This window comes from Quercus suber, unplaced genomic scaffold (genome assembly GCF_002906115.3).
Source record: "Quercus suber isolate HL8 unplaced genomic scaffold, Cork oak 2.0 scaffold_468, whole genome shotgun sequence".
Classification (NCBI taxonomy): Eukaryota; Viridiplantae; Streptophyta; class Magnoliopsida; order Fagales; family Fagaceae; genus Quercus; species Quercus suber.
Genome location: NW_027069919.1, coordinates 26338 through 44138, shown reverse-complemented (window position 1 = coordinate 44138; position 17801 = coordinate 26338). Strand labels below are relative to the sequence as shown.

General features: G+C 37.2%; 1 protein-coding gene across 1 annotated transcript; it reads right to left on the bottom strand.

Annotated features, from left to right (window-relative positions):
* Positions 1 to 10564: 10564 nt before the first annotated feature.
* On the bottom strand, positions 10565 to 12790 carry LOC111986286 (glucan endo-1,3-beta-glucosidase, basic vacuolar isoform). Its single transcript, XM_024017920.2, has 2 exons — positions 12642 to 12790; positions 10565 to 11722 (listed from the first exon to the last, which is right to left on the bottom strand). The coding sequence occupies exons 1-2, from the start codon at positions 12694 to 12696 to the stop codon at positions 10701 to 10703; spliced, it is 1077 nt and encodes a 358-aa protein (XP_023873688.2). The 5' UTR covers positions 12697 to 12790; the 3' UTR covers positions 10565 to 10700.
* Positions 12791 to 17801: the final 5011 nt, after the last annotated feature.

Sequence of the window (17801 nt, the reverse complement as noted above, 5' to 3'; positions counted from 1 at the left end):
AGGTCAGAGAATAATGGGTAATGAAATATGATGAGTCTTTTACCACCCAGTCTAGAGGAGTAGAAGTAGTTTTGTACTATGAAGAAGATAAAGCAATAGCTCTATCGTTCAAGCTGGAATTTCCCTGTTCAAACAACACGGCAGAATACAAAGCTTACCTAATCGGGCTGGCCACGGCTCTTGAAATGGGAGTCAAGCATTTGAAGGTATTAGGTGATTCGAATTTAGTAGTCTGCCAAGCCAAAGGAAGCTTTTCCCTAAAAGAGCCCAGCTTAGCCCCGTACAGAGCAATGGCCTAAAAGATGGACGAAAAGTTTTTAACTTTTGAGATAGAACACGCTCCAAGGAACAAAAATCGGTTTGCTGATGCGTTGGCTGCACTAGGCTCACAAATAATGTTCAAAGGGGATAGCACCAGAGTAAAGATCAGTAAAAGGGAAGAATCCATAATTGAGATGTTGAAAGAAAAGTTCCAAGAGGAACACTACGAAGGGGATTGGCGGATCCCCATAAGGGACGCCTTGATGAAGGAAGAAGACGTCGTGGAGCTAAAGATACTAAAAGACTACGCTTTGGTAAGGGGAGAACTATACTGCAAGATGCCAAGTGGGGTCTTGTCCAGATGTATGGGGCAGAAGGAAGCCCAAAGAAAATTGAAGGAAATACATGACAAAACTTGCAGATCCTGCAGGGAGGTCAACCTTTACTGCAAACTTCAAAGGGCAGGCTTCTACTGGCCAAGCATGGGTAAAGAAGCAGACCAAGTCCAAACCCAGTGCAGGACCTGCCAACTCATGACAGACAGAGAGGAAAGTTATGCTGTGTTCATCAGCGAGGACTGGAGAAGCCCATTCACACAGTACTTGACAGAAGGTATCCTGCCACAAAAGCATAGTGAAAGATACAAGCTTAAGAGGTTGGCAACACGTTATTTTTTACATAATACAGTCCTTTTCAAAAAGAGGTATGATGGGGACCCTTTGAGATGTTTGGGCCCTAAAGAAGCAAGAGAAATGATAAAAGAAGTACATTCAGGAGAGTGTGGGGAACACTAAGGAAAGAAAAAGCTTTATAGATGCCTACTGCAAATGGGCTACTACTGGCTTACCATGAAGAAAGATGCGGCAGAATTTGTAAAAAAATGTCACAGTTGCCAAATACAAGCTAATTTGATTCACACCCATCCACAGAATTTACATAGCATGGTTACACCATGGCCCTTCCACACTTAGGGGCTTGACTTGGTTTGACCGGAGAACTCACGCATGGATACATATGGATACTAGTGGTTACGAAATATTTTACTAAATAGGCAGAGGCAGTACCACTCCATAAAGCCACAGGAGGAGCAGTGGCAAACTTCATCAAAGAAAATATAATTGTAAGGTTTGGAGTTCCCCATAGGATCATCAGTGATAATGGCACGCAATTTTTCAACAGTGACGTAAGGAAGATGCTAGAATTCTACCAAGTTAAATACCACCGTTCATCACCTTATTACCCTTAAGGAAATGGGCAAGCAGAGGCAATGAACAAAATTCTCATAAAGATTATCAGTAAGATGAGCCAAAAGTATACGGGAGGACGGACAGTGCACCTGCTAGACGCTCTTTAGGCTTATAGAAATTCACCAAAGTCAGCCACAGGTTTCTCACTTTTTTCCTTAGTTTACGGAACTGAGGTGGTAAGCCCAGCAGAAATGATGACTCCATCTCTGAGAGTTATGCAAATGCAGGAAAAAGAAAGAGAAGAAGAAGTCTTTGCGGCAGAAAGGTGAGAAGATCTAGAAGGACTTGATAAAAAGAGAGAAAAAGCCCAGGAACGCAACCGCAGATACAGACAAAAGATGACTGAAACTTATGGCAGGATGACTAAAAAGAGAGTATTCACAGAAGGACAAATTGTTCTAAAAGTAGCAGACTATGTTAGAAGAGGCATGGCAGGATTATCTAAATTTGCACCGAAGTGGGAAGGACCCCTTGTGATAAGGGAGACACATCCAAGTGGGTATTACCATTTGACTCAGACGGATGGCAGAGACTTAATGGATCTCATCAACGGGAAATGGTTGAAACGTTACTATGCCTAAGGAGAAAAGTCATGTGATTATCCCTTTCTTTTGTTTTGTTGAAAAGAAAAAAAAAATACACTCTTATGTTTCCTTGTACCTTTTCCATCTTTCAAGTGACTATGTCACAAGACAAAAAAAATTGTAACTTGCTTTCATGAGGATGCAATGAAAAGTACAAAGTATTATCATCATATGCCATAGCAAGAGTAAAAGAAAAGTAGCAAAGTGTAGCATCATAAGTTACAAACCCAAACTGTGACAAACTAGCCAAATAAGTGCTATAGGAAACATAGTGTACTAAATAGAATAAGAAAATAACAAAACAAGGAAGAAACTGCATCATCATCAATGAAGTCCAAAAATGAGTGGCTGATCTCCAAAACGACTGGACCCACCTATGCTAGAAAGAAGGCGCTCGCGACGGCCCTCCAAGTCTACCACTTCCTTTCTCAGAACCTCGAGGCGTGAGTCAATAGCATCAATAGTAGGCTGGACTCTTCTCATGAAAATGGTTCAAGCAATCTCTCGAAGGTGGTCCAAGATAAACTCCACAGCAAAACCAACACTCACAAGCTCCTGAACCGTAGCCTTCCACTACAGGATCCTCTCGGTGGAGACAGTATCAACAAAGTTATGCTCATAAAATTCAGCACACTCCCCAACATCCTCAAGAAATGTTCTTTGGCGGAGCGACCAAGTTGGAATCCCTGCATGAAGTCCCCACGGTTGTTATAAATTGTCACCAAGTGAGAAGCGCAGTCCTCAGGGATTCTAAAGCCGTGGAAATCTATATAAGGAGGTTCGAAGCCCCAAAAATCCGCAGGTCCAAGATCATTGACTTCAAGTTGAAAGCATGCAAAAAAGGCTGCAGCCTCTCTCACAGGATCTGGAATGGTGGCGGAACTGCTGCCCACTTCAAACTGAGAAGGCACCGTAGGAAGTGGACCTGTTAAGGAAGCACAAGGCATGAAATGAGAAACCTTGGTAAAAAAAAAAAAAAAAGAGACAAACCCACGGGTAAGAAATGAAGAAAGAATTAAGGGAAAAGAAAGCTCACCAAGGCCAGTGATAATGAGGGCTGTGGGAAGGACAGAGACAGGCACAAAAGGAATGGCTGAAATCGACGCTGTAAGTACGGTAGAAACTTGTACGGAAGATACGGCAGGAGTAGTTGCTGTAGACACCCCTACGACTGTTGCAATTCCTAGCCCCTCAAAGGTCTCTGCAAACAGAGAAATAGACATACAAATAAAAGGGGAAGAGTGAACTTAGCAAAAGAATGGGAAGAGTGAACTTAGCAAAAGAAAAAGGGGAGGGAAGAAAAGCACATACCCATGAATTCAGTCTCAAGTGGAGCACTCTCTTCTTCTTCGGATTTAGAAATCCTCCTTCCCAAGACAGGCTCATCGTCAAGATTCTCAAAAATGTCCTCAGACTCTTCAGAGGTCAAATCAGCATTAGGCCTATGGGTGGCAGAAATAGGAATGGAGGAAGGAGTAACTACCAGAGAGGAACCGTCCTTCACAGCCTGAGACAAAGCAGAGAAGGGGTCACCGGTGGAAATGACAAGAAGCATAACAGGAGTAGCCTCGACTTAAGTAACAGCAAGAGGGGTGGCTCCCCTTTGAACAAAGGGTGTCTCGCTAAGAGTAGGGGTGATTTCACTAACCTTCCTAGTATGAGTACCCTCATCTATGGGTACCGACCTAGTGGGAGAGGTAGGAGCCTCAGCAAGAACTCCATGCGTAGCAGCAAAAGTTGCAGGTGTTGCAAACTCAATCCCATTAAGAAAGCCCTTCATGGGTGTGCCAATGGAGGCAGAAAGCTCCTTAGTAGTAGGACAATATATAGAAAGAGGCTTAGGCTCATCCTAAAAGACAAAAAGAGGGAGATATGAAGATCAAAGTAACTTTTTTCGGTGAATCAAGAAACCAAAAGCATATGGCAGACTGGTGAATGAGGAAATGTACCTCTAATTTAGGTTCATCGAGCATAATGGGATGAGTGGCTGACATATCCTCCTTATGCTTAGACTGCAAAGAAAAAGGGGAACAAGAGACAAGGTCAAAGAAAGAAGTCAGCAAGCATGTCAGATTCAACCACAGGAAAAGTAATATATATATATATATATATATGTATTTGAAGGACAAAGTAAAATTAAAAGTGACGTACTCTCCGCTCAGTGGCAAGCACAGGATAGGGAGTTGTCTTCCTCTTACTGCCTCGTGTTTTGCTGGCAGTAGTAGCGTCTATGGGTGGTCGAGGACTTGGGCTTGCTAGCATATTTAAGTTTGGCAGGACCTTTCTTGACTAGTGCAGGGACATTTATCACTTTAACTTTCTTTTCCCAACCTGAAGGATAATCACCTGTGTGCCAATACCATCCCTTCTTCTCCTCATCCCATTCAAAAATGGCAAACCGGTTCTGTTTCCTGACATATGCCAACACGGACTTGGAAGGTAGGAGCAACCGAGGATTAGGTGAGACAACCATACTGAGCCCCTTAGGAGGAATGAGAGAGAAACTGCAACTACCTGCTAACTCTTGCTCAAACGAGGTCATTACGACCTGCCAGTATCCATGCATAGCAAGGATGGAAAAACCCTTCCTTAGCGAGCCAGAAACTGTGACTGCACTAAAACGATGTCTCCAAAAATCAAAAGTGGTATGTCGCAGAAAAGGTCTAACCAAAGTAGGGGACTCCATAAGAAAGGAAAGGTCATCAGGAATGTCTTGATCCAGCCCAAACTGCCTTCTTACCCGGTTGGCAGGATAATGGACAAACTTGACACCTTCATCAGCCAAATAAACCATCCGGCGTTGGTGGCCGCCAAATAAGTGATACCTGTCTCATCAAAACCGGCTAAAGGAGTAGTAGTTCCAACAGTATCAACAAATGAACCCATGGCAGAATCTATGCATGTATAACCTACACTTAAATGTTTGTAAGCTCTCCAGGAGAAACCAACACCTTCATCAAAGGACTTAACAACAAAATAATCAATAGGCTTCAAACTAGACCAACGATAAGCTAGAGGAAAATCAGACTCAAATCTGCCGCAGAAGTCAGTAATTACCTTCGGGCAGGATTGATACTTCTCTTTAGCAAAGCGAATGGGCCTACACTTCTCTAAGTGCTGGGCACAACGCTCAAATAATAACTGCTGCAGGATGGTGCTATGTACAAAAGAAGTGACTATGTGGCAGGAGCTAGCTTGACTCTCGTCACTCCTCAGGATATCCAGTTAGACATACAGATGCCCCAAGAACATAGGGGCCAGCGGCAGACTCACCTCGGCAGATATTTTTATAGCCAGACGGAAATACAAAGTCTTTATGGCATAATGGGGGTGGGACCCAAAGACAAACTTGCAAAGTCAAAAGGCAACGAAAGCAGCACGATGAGCAACTACAGAAAATTTAGAAGAAGAACTAACCCAATACGATAACTTAGCATTTCCGGTCATCCTTTTCTTCAACTCAACTTTAATAGCCTCTTCTTCAGGAGAAAGTTCTATGCTGGCAGGATCAACATCACCAAGAACTGGCAAAAGTAATTGATTAGCCACATCTTCAAGGGTAACGGTGAGTTCGTCACAGGAAAAGAAGAATGTGTGGGTAGTGGCACACCACCGGCGAGCCAAATGGCGAAGGTTGTAGACGTCTCGAAAATTGGATAGGATGACGGCTTTCAGAACACCGGCCCGCTGAAGCAAACCCATGAAGCCCGTATCGGATAACTCGCTATCGACCCACTCCTTCCAACCAAGGGCATTACCCGACCTAAATTCGAAATGGATAGGCACAGGAAGTGAAATGTCTTGACGAATGATTAAATTGAAGATGGAGGAAGACACCGGGACCCAAGAAACATTAGGGTTTTGCTGGCAAAGAGCGAGCCACACACGGCCCGGAGGTGGCGGCACATAGTCACTGGGAATTTTGGGGAAGGGAGGATAGACATCATACTAAGGGTCAATCAGAGGGGTGCACTCACTGTCTGGGTCATGTCACGTCATGCCTCTTCCTCATCGGAGTGGTTTGATTCGGAGTACATGGCCTCCTTGCCTATCTCTTGTCCGGCAGGAGGGTCGGAAACGATTTCTTTCCCTTTACAGCTGAAAGAGCCTGAGCTTTTCACCGGCGCCATAACGTGAGGGCTTAATTAGAGTAAAATGGGTATGGGTGTTCGAAAAGAAGAAAATGGTGGACGAAGGAAAATAGATAGAATATTTTGGAAAAGAAGGAGTTTATGTTCGAATTGCAAAGGGACTCTCTTCTTAAATACCTGGGTCATTAATGCCGGCATGAAGGGAGGCGACGAGTCAACCATCAAGAAGAGAATGAAATTAATGAAGCGGCGGTTATGTCTTAAAATAATTGCCATTTTGGGAAATTCGAAGAGTCACTACTATTCACGGCAGGAAAAAAAAATATATATATATATATATACACATATATGAGAAGGGGTCCATAGTTTAAAAAAGCTTGCGAAGGAAAAGAAAGAAGAGAAGTGGAAAGGACAGGAAGGTTTTTTATTCACATATGGACTGTAGGAACGCTCCATATGTTCAAGAGGCTAAATGTTAATGGTCCTTTTTTGGAACCTGAATAGAAAGAAGGAAGCCCAACCCAGCAACACGAGCAGCAAAGAAATGGCAAGCATAGAGTAAAACCATTAAGCCCAAGTGGTAGGAATAATGGATCACAGGTCCATAAAATAAATAAATGGGCCTTGAGGAAGCAAATGGGCTTAGAAAAGCCCGAAAAGAGAGAAATAGCAAAAAAGCAAACCCATGGGCAGTGTATGATGTAGAAAAGTAAGAATGGGCCGCAGCAGACCCAAAGCAATGCAAGCAAAGAAAGTAGGGGATTGAGAGCAAGCCCACAAACCCCAAGGATGAGTATGAAGTAATCAGGCCGGGGAAGCCCAATGAAGTTAGTAAAAGCTCATGGGAACAAAAAGTTAGGAAAATGGCCGAGGAAGCCCAAGACAAGCAAATGGGCCGAGGATATCCAAGGAAAAACAAAATGGACACAGGAGCCCATAAGCAAGAAAACCCATGACCATGCTAAACCACTGGGGAAAGAATAAGCGACAGGCCTAAAAAGGCCTGGCAGGATCAAGTCAATATAGCAAGAATGACAAAGAAATAGGGCAGGACGTGATGATAATCAAGAAATAGGCTGGGAGAAATTTGAAGCCCAGTATTAAATGAAGCCCAGCCCCTAAAGGGAGCAGGGAATTATAAAATAGCCCACATAAAAGGACGAAGAAGGGTAGCAGACTGTGCAAGCAAGTCTCAGANGCACGTGCAAAGCCAGGCACCACCTGCCTATACCCAGCTAATATGGGACGTGGTGGGGTTATGGTCAAAGGTAAGAGAGGTATGGTTTGGTGATAGGAAGAGGGGAAAAGACCTATTTTTGTGGCTCCTGCCTAAGCTTTTGGGGGGTACGTCCTACTGGGATGACAGCCACCCAAAAGAAGCAAGGTTTAGGGAGGAACTGTCAGGTGCGTGCCCTGAGGGATAGAGAGAGAGCACCCTACATTGTGGCAGGAAAGGGCGACGCACGCGCAGACTAAATAAAACACCTGCCTTTGTCTGGTAAGGGGAGTGGCACACAGACGAACCCTTGGTGGTCGCCAAGTACACCCAGACCAGACAAAGGTGTTAATGGGCAAAGTAGTAAAATCTGGTCATGACAGGCACTATAAGAAGACCATTGCTGTGCCCAGAAATAGGATCGTAAAATAGAGGAAGATCACAAAATAAAAAAAGAAGGAAAGTAAAAAAAGGGAAAAAGTTAAGAAGAGAAACAGAAAACAAGAGAGTTAACATGGTGGGCATGCACCAGTAAGTCGATTTCCCTCTTTCCTCTCAAAATCCTACTTTTTCTAGAAAAGTATAAAAAAAAAAAAAAAAAAAAAAAAAAAAAAAGGGATTTCTTCGGGCACTAACCATTCAGGTCCGGTTCCCTCAAAGTCATTAATCCCCATGGCAGGATCTTTCCTGGGAGATTAGTTGCATTGAGAGGAAGCGTTCTTCCTCTTTGGTCTTTTGCTTCTACGAACCAAACTTGACTTGATTCATATTTATTCTTGGTTAACTCATATTATCATATACTCCTTTATTTCTTTGTAAAAGTCATTGTTATCACTGTGATTATGTTTCATAAGTAGGGATTGTTCGGTCATTCTCTATTAAAAAAAATCAGTGGTGTTGTTATTATATCTGCCTGCCATAACTCATTTGAAACAACTCTGCCTGCCGTAAGTACACTCCCGGCAAATGAGGCATAGTTTGTGCACAAGCTGGCCCAAATTGAGTTGCAGTTGGATCGGTCTCAACTCTCTTACTCAGAATACTCGGGCCCGTTACTGCAGGAGACAGCCCAGCCCAACGCACAACACAAAAAAGGCCCCTACATATATTAATTAATTTTTTGGTGTAAATGGAATTTAAATCTTAGATCTCTTATTTGACGATAATAAGTTTTATTGGTTGAGATAACTGAGACTCACTAAAGAAGAAAAACTTCAAAAGCTATAATAGTATGATTACTCTCTTTTCATTGTTATCCAAATTAACCCACACCCCCATTGATCTTTGTTGAACTTTCTTATTGATTTATCTATGAGATGTTGGATATATTTCATAAATAATTTACTTTTTGTGATTATGTAAACAAGAATAACACAATATGTAATCGTAAATAAGAACATGATTAGATTTAATATATAAGAAGAAATATGTACAATAATTAAATAACTCACATACTAAATGTGTGAAAAATGAATGATGCAGAACTGATCAAGTCTTGTGTTTGACATAATTTCCTTAAAGTAGATTTCACCCCTCAAACATTTAGTGGTACCTAGAGACGTGCGGACGTTTGCCTCTCAAGATAAAATGATGAACAATACAAAGAAGAAATACTACAAGGTCAATGCTCAACGAATTGAAATATGTCTCTTTCTCTCTCTATAACTCTATGCTTATGCACAAAAAATATTTTCTCTGGGAGAAAGCTTTTCAGTCGAAAGTATTTTTTTTTATGAACGAGGGATTATGAATATACATGTTAGTGAATAGACACACTATTTAGGATTATAAAAAAAAAAAACTTATGTAGATAGACATACTTACTCAAAAAAAAAATTATTATTATTTAGACAAAAGGGCCCAATTCACGCATGCCTTAAGCCCAACCTAATGTCAAACTCACGAGCATATAAACTTATATTCTCTATCATTGCTTATGTGGAACTCAAGGATTCTCACAACTTTAATATCATGTTTAAGTGGACAATTCTAAGTCAATTTTTTACTCACTCCGTAATATTTTTTTAACACAAGATTGTTTGCATGATGTGGCAGCTCAGCCAATCAAAAAATTGAACAACAATAACCTTCTCTAAATATTCCAAGAATAACGAATTCATATTTACTTCTTGTATGCGGCAGTGAAAAAACTTATGTAGATAGACATACTTACTCAAAAAAAAATATATTATTATTTAGACAAAAGGGCCCAATTCACGCATGCCTTAAGCCCAACCTAATGTCAAACTCACGAGCATATAAACTTATATTCTCTATCATTGCTTATGTGGAACTCAAGGATTCTCACAACTTTAATATCATGTTTAAGTGGACAATTCTAAGTCAATTTTTTACTCACTCCGTAATATTTTTTTAACACAAGATTGTTTGCATGATGTGGCAGCTCAGCCAATCAAAAAATTGAACAACAATAACCTTCTCTAAATATTCCAAGAATAACGAATTCATATTTACTTCTTGTATGCGGCAGTGCTTCTCATACAATCTAAAAATAATTGAACGTGTATCACTTTTTTATTGATTTTAGTATCTTACATGATGCACGGGCTCTTGACTCTTGTATTCGTACATGTCCATTAATGGTGCAAGCTGAGAGAAGGGAATCAGAACTTTTTCTTTTCTTTTCTTTTCTTTTTCTTTTTCTTTTTCTTAGGGAGGACTCATTTTAAACCCCATAATTTAATAGTTATTTAAATTAAACCCTATAGTTTCAAATTAAAATTGAACACTTAATTTTTTTATCATAAATTTAAACTCGCAATCAAACCCAAAAATCAATCATCGATCCAAATCAAACTTGAAAACTCTAAGGTATAAATTGATATCATTTTGAAAGTACATAGTCGATTTTAAATTAGCAAAACTATAAAGATTAATTTGTAACAGTCTTAAGCTTAAGGTTTAAATTTAAACTTTTGAAACTATATGGTTTGATTTCAAACCATCCATAAAACGTAGGGCTTAATATATAATTTACCTGTTTTTTCATAAAATGTAAAGAAAGGAATTTGAGCCCTGAACCAAACACTAGAAGGGGACGGATTCCACTTTAATTAAAGATAATGTGATCTAATTTTGATTATTATGAATAATACAAACAAAGAAACAAACATGATATCTATCACAAACACATGTAGATATTGATTCTGCTTCCCTTTAAGGAAAAACCAAACGCGAAAGATTTTTATTCATCAAACAAAAAAACTTACAAGCATTGGATTCGGACAAGATTCTTAAGATGAAGACACTCAAAAGGAGAGGACTCATGCTTATTACAATCTTACATATCACTACTGAGGGAAACTGTTGCATTATATTCAGCAGTGACATCCCAGATTCTTTCTCCACCAAAATTGAGGTTATATTTGGGCTGTTTATTTGGGAAGAACAAGCCAAAGTTTTTCTCTAGCTCTGGTTGTTTCTGATTCTCATTAAACATGGCAAAAAGATAGGTCTCTATTGCCCTCCCAGGCCTCTTTGGTGTACCCCCTTTGACATGCCTAATCAAATTTGAGTAATAAGTACGTGCATTATCAAATGATGTAGCAAATCCACCTGCTGATGGCCATCCACTCTCTGAAACAACAACCTCCAATGAACCGCCCCACGACCTCTCGAGAGCTGAGTACAATGCATCCATCATTGCATCAAAAAGGTTTTGGTATCCATTGGGTCCATCCCATGCCACAACTGATGGGGAAGTAAACAAAGCATAGGGAAGAGAAATGTCACGTGGATTTCCAGCATAGCTAAAATAAGTGTACACATTGGCTAGTAAGGGTGCCTTAGCGTATACTAGGTGACCAATGATCGGGTCTAAATATGATCTAACATCACCTCTGAAAGCCCCTTGTGATGGAGGGTAGGAGTTTCCTATTAAGGTCATGTCAATTGCAATTGAAACCTGGATTTGGTCCTTAAGGCCAGCTGATCTAATTGCATTGAATACGTTGGTTAAGGCAGGGAGAACAAATTGTGCTAACCCAGCTGTGCCTCCATTAACAGGACTCACTTCATTTCCAACTGCAATGTATCGAAACCTGACACTAGGCCAGAAGTTTAGTACGTTTCTTTGTACCCATGCTTGTGCGTTGGAAGGGTTGGCAAGGCTTTGAAGGTCTGAGTTTGGGACACCTAGCATGACTTCAATGTTAGAGCCTCTTAAGGCTTGTAGAACTGCTTGATTCGGATCATAGATTCTCATTCGCTTGATGTTGTTTGACTTGTAGAGAGCTATAACTTCTTGCACAGATGGCAGATCGTTGCCAAGCATTCCATAACAAACACCAACAGATTGTGCACCTGCATCCAAATATAACATTAATAGAAGTAATTAAAAAGGATGCATAATTAAGAAATAACAAAGAGTATAATTTCTGATATAAGAGAATGATAGAGAAGAATACATGTGGTCAGCCCTAACAAATCTATTGAGAATAAATAGCTGACCCCAAAATTTGGAAGTCAGGCTTGGTATGTTGTTACCTATGTAGTGGTATTACTAGTCATATTTATTAATAAGACACATGGGTAATATGGATCATTTGCTAATTCTAATTAAGGAGATTTTTTCTTTCTTTCACAACAATGTTAAAAATATTCATTTTCATTTTCATTTAAGCATAGTCTTGTGTGGAAAATCAGTGCAAGCTGCACTAAGAGATTGTTACAGAATCAGGACAAAGACTTTATAAGACAACAAAGTCTATTTGAGATACATGCTTTGTTCTTCTACAAAATGAAGTAACAAAAAATAACACGCTTGTTGTGGTAGTCAATAATGATAACTCTCATAATTCAAATTATCCCTGCAAATAGGATACAAATTAAGCAGATTTGTGCAGATTTTAGGGAAGAAGATATTTCAGGTTTGTCTGAAAATTCTATTTTTGCTAGGAACATGCCAATATGGGAATCGACACAAATGAGCAGACTGCATGATAAGCAATGAAGTGAATTTGTCAAGCCTCTTGAAATCTTGAAAACTATCATGGAACTTCTTTGCATATTGCAAATGATCCTGTTTTCAACATTTCTTACATAAGAGATAGATTGACAATGTTGCTACTGTTAAAACTGTACTCTTTGACAGCATGCATGGCTTTTGCTATACTAGTTTTGATAGAGAATGATGCACACTGACACATTGTTTCATAAGTGAATGCATAAATCACACATAAACACATGCACATAAAAAGAGGCACAGTGAGAGAGAGGAGACCTGTTGTGGCAAGGTTTGCCATCAAGAACCCTAGAAGAAACACTATAGCTGCCATTAAGGATCTGTTACTTGTTTCAAAGAAGGTAGTCACAAAGAAGAAAAGGCACAAATCAAATAGCTTGAAAAATTGTATTTTTCACCTCCATTTCGGCTCTTTATATAGACATAGAGTTTATAGTTGCCTGACTATATTATGCCTGAATATTCCATTCCAAATTACTTTAAGTTTCATGGCAGTCTATGTTTACCAATTCAACGCATGCTTATCTCTCTCAATTTACTTTCAAAATATCTAAGTCTTCCTTCTTTTTTAATTGTGGGTAGATGAGATTGATGTCTCTATCTTCAATAAATAAATAAATGGTTCATTGCACTTTCTCTTTGACTATATGCAGTTGGTATGCCTCATGATTATGATAATAAGCACTATGTTAAGATTTTCCTTTAAATTTTAACTAAAAAAAAATTGAAATTGCATCCAACATAAACTTGCCAAGAATCCTAATATCATAAAACAAAATGTTTAATTACTAATAATTAAGGGTGGATATTGCTCGATTTTAAAGTTTGTGAGAGACGTTACAACATTGTGCAACTTGCCAAAATAAATATTAAAAAAAAAAAAAAAAACTCTATAGAGATCAACATGGATAGAGCATTATACATTACCACCGCACACCGTGTGATGGTCATTTCACAAGTACAAGTGCTTATGAGATGTGAGAGACGAGGATTGGGTTCAAATCTCCAGAAGGGAGTTTTACGCACATATACACTTAAATTAAGCTATAATAGAATTTCTATTTTGTTAAAAAAAAAAAAAAAAAAAAAAAGAGCATTATACAATTATAGCTATGAAATAGCACATGTGAGAGAGTAGATAATATTTCAAGTAAGTCAATAATATTGTCAGCAACCAACTAAGTCGATGCTTCAAGTATCCTTAGGTGGCAAAATGGGGCTAAACAATTATTATTATTATTATTATTTGTTCTTATTGGCTTTGAATATAGCATGTTGTGGTTTTTTCTCTTAAAAAAAATGCGCATGTTGGTTTCAGCAACCTGCAGTCATTTTCTATGAAACCTACAACATTAATTTACGTGACAATCCATCAAATGATATTGTTATTTATTATTTTGTACCTGTTATCATAAATGCTATTGGCTTTATCTCAATGGTAAGCCTCCGGCGGCTTCACTGTAGCAATGGACTTGATTAATTGAACATTGATATGTTCAAATAAAATTCAAGAATTCTAAGGGTAGACCGAAGACCAGCAATGATAATTGATAATGCAAGGCTGTAAGTGGAAGGATACCTAAAAGTAGTCAAATATATGAAAGAAACGTTACAGGCTTGCAGCACAACAAGAAGTGGAGACTTTTCCATTCAGAAAAGGAGGGAAAAACATAGTGGAACTCCTTTTCTTTTTTCTTTTTTTCTTTTTTTTTTTGGGACTAAGATAGAGACCGAAAATCTTATAGTTTAACTGATTAGCACATTCTGATATTTTCAACAGACTTTTCCATTCAGAAAAGGGGGGAAGAACATAGTGGAGCGCTTTTTTTTTTTTTTTTTTTTTGTTGCTCTTGCATAGTATATCCTCAAGGCTTTCAATCAGAGACTAATAACTGTTCGCGCTGGGTGGGCCCACGAAAGGGTAAAGCGTTGGCCCAAGAAATTCTTTTCAAAGTGCAGGTAGCAAGACTCGAACTAGGGAGCACACCCAATCGAGCCCAGTACAAACACCTTGAGACTGAGCGCCCAACCAACTCAACCAACCCCCTGAGTTAACGTTACAGGCTTGCAACACAACAACAAGTGGAGACTTTTCCATTCAGAAAAGGGGGGAAAAACATAGTGAAGCTTCTTCTTTTTTTTTTCTTTTTTTTGGGGACTAAGATAGAGACCGAGAATCTTATAGCTTAACTGATTGGTACATTCTAATATTTTCAACAGAAGCACCTAAAGTTTAAAACTTCAAATTCCTCCTCTCCCGTTGAAACTATCAAATTATCAAAATATTGCGGCCGGAGGATTCATGTCAATGATTATCACTCTAAGAAATTGAATAAAAATAAAGAAAAATGAGAGAAAATCAATATGAAGAATTTTATGCGGTTCAATAGTATACTTACATCCATGGGAGCGGTTAATAATTTTTCACCATAAAAAAAGAATTAGACTTATAACATATACATACTTCCTTAGTCAAAACACTAACCTTTTAAAATCCCCAATATATATACTTACATCCTAGTGTTTTGCTGAAATTTTTTTTGCTAAAAGTGTAATAAAGTATACTTGTACTTTAAAAAAGTGAAAACAAGTAAGAAAAATAATTTTTACCAAACAAACATTTAGCATTTTGCTGAAATTTTTTTGCTAAAAGTATACTAAAATATACTTGTATTTTGAAAAAGTGAAAACAAGTAAAAAAAACTGAGGTCTTAAAAAACTGTAAAGTCTTACCCCTTTGTCAAATTTAATCTCAGATTTTTGATTTTGTCAATTAAAACCTTGCACTTTTCAGGCAATGTCAAGCTATGTACATGTGTGTCCTCTGCCTATCTCTGCTACCAACTAACGAACCACATGCCAAAACACCATTTTTTTCCCTCAAGGCTTCTTCTCTAATAAGTTGAAGCGCATCATCACATAAAGGGTGGGAAAGAGAGAGAGAGACAGAGAGAGGAGGGGATAAAGAGTCAAAGACCACAATAACTTCTAAGTTTGTTAAAAGAGTACCTAATATGTATTCTAAGAATTGAACTGATAATAACTATAGTAAACGAATTCATCTCTAATTCTACTACAGTCCCAGAAATCTTCATTTATTTTATCTTTAGAATGACACTGCACAGCAGTAATACGACACCATAGGATCACAATTTTGCCAACTTCAAACATCACTTTTTTGATAAAAATGATGAGCAGATTCAATTTAAATTCAATCTTATATGTAAAAACAGAAGTTCAAAATTCTAGTTTGATCCCTCTTTTTTCTCTTTTCCTTGCATCCTTCGGTTTTTTTTTCTTTTTTTTTTTTTATGCATCCTTCGGTTTTTTTTTTTTTTTTTTTTGTTCCTTTCCACATTTGTGACTGTATTCCAGTGTATCTATCATTTTTCCATAAGTTTTACATATTTATGGTTATAACCCCTGTAACTTCTAAGTTATACATCGGTTTTAGAATCTATATCTATCTATATATTACTAAAAGCTGAAGCGTAGCGTTTAATGCTGCTGCTCTCACGTTACGCCACATCAGCAACCACGTCATTTTTTTTTTATATAATATAATTTGTCTTACAATTTTAAAATAATTTTTACAATTTTCAGCCTTATAAATGCAGCCCATTACTTATTTATTTACTTCCACTATCACCCTATAATAAATACAGCCAACTACTTACTTATTTATTTCCACTATCACCCTATAATAAATCTGTATAATTAATCCAGTCACCTCTTATTTATTTAATTCCACTATCAAGCCCAACCCAAAACCTTTTCAGTTTAGTTTTAAAGTTTTGTGTGAGCATTTTTAGCTTAAAGGAAGGAATAAATAAATAAACAAACAAACGTTGAAGCCTTTCAAGTTTTAGGATTTTTTTTTTTCAATTTTTTTATAATTGTTTTTAACATTTATTTTTTTAATATTACACTTCTCCAACCTTTCTCTCTCCCTTACCATTTCATCTCTCAACTACTTCTTCAATCTTTCTCCCTCCCTTACATTTTCATCTCCCTACTACCCTCTACATTAATATCATTCTTCCTCTTTCCCTTCATCTTCCTTTATTTTTTTCTCTTCTTATTCACACACTCTTACTATAAATTTGTCACTATCTCTTCTATTCTATGTATAGTTTCCCTCATCAAAAAAAAAATAAAAAAAAAAGGTTCCCCCTCTCTCTCTCTCTCTCTCTCTAAATTTTTTGGTGGATTTTTTTTTTCTTGCATCTTTACTTTAGGTTGATAATTTTTTATATTTTTTAAAACTCTATTTTGAGGTTAATGCGATTTAGTTTTTTTTTTTTTTTAAAGTGTTTCTTTTTTCTCTTTTTTTGTTAAATGTTATCCTATTGCGTTCTAAAGAATTAAATATAGCATATAAAAATATAATATTATTCTATTACATAGCATGATTTGGATAATTTGCTATTTATTCTATTACATAGCATGATTTTTTATAGTACTCAATTTAGATGTTAAACTATGAGACTTTACTAATTTTTGTTTATTTTCTAATCCTTTGTAGTGGGCAAAGTACTCTATAATGCCATTTATTTAAAGAAAAACAAAGGCTACCCAAACGAAAATAATCGGATAGGTAACAAATTTTAACTTTTGCAATTTTATTTTAATTATTATTATTTTATAACAATGCATATATAGAAATTTAATTCTTAGATTTTGCTAATAATTGTTTATTTGATAATACGTTTTAGGTGGCCAAAATTATAATTTCTACAAAGAAAATAACCTTAATAGATTATCAAAAACAAAATTTTATCTTAATATTAGTTCAATTAATCATTGTTAAGTTTTATTAATTTTTTTAAGTTTAAGTTTTTTTTGGTTTTTTGGATTACATTTATGATTGTTCCTATAATAAAAAATATATATAATTACGAAATACATTACTTATTATTAGATTAGTTTAAATTGTGAAAAAATAATAATAATAATAATAAAACCACCATAAAAATAATTATTACGCGTAATGCGCGGGTTCGCAGCTAGTACGAAATAATTTCTAAATCAAAATTCCTACTTCTGTCATTTTTACTTTAAATTCTTCAGGTCATAGATACTTTTTTTGATGATGTAAAAGGCTAAAAGCTTCTGCTGGACTACAGTTTAGATCACTTTTATCTGTACAATCAATCTATTCAACTGAATTCTCAAAAAATAATAAAAAAAATAATAAAAAAATAAAGAGGAGGAGAAGAAAGAAATCTATTCAACTAAGCTTTGATCCACAATAACAATCTACTATACCATAATAATACTTAAAAGAACTTCTATCCACGAACAAAGGTTCATAAATTTTCTACGAGGCTCTGGTCAAGTCAAAACAGGTGTAAACAAGAGAAAAAAAACAGAAAAGTGCATCATTTTTGTCCTCAAAAAAATTAACATTTTTGTTAC

Coding starts and splice junctions, on each gene's coding strand:
- LOC111986286 (XM_024017920.2), bottom strand. CDS start 12,696: ATGGCAGCTATAGTGTTTCTTCTAGGGTTCTTGATGGCAAACCTTGCC. Junction 11,723..12,641: donor GGCAAACCTTGCCACAACAG/GTCTCCTCTCTC, acceptor ATTTGGATGCAG/GTGCACAATCTGTTGGTGTT.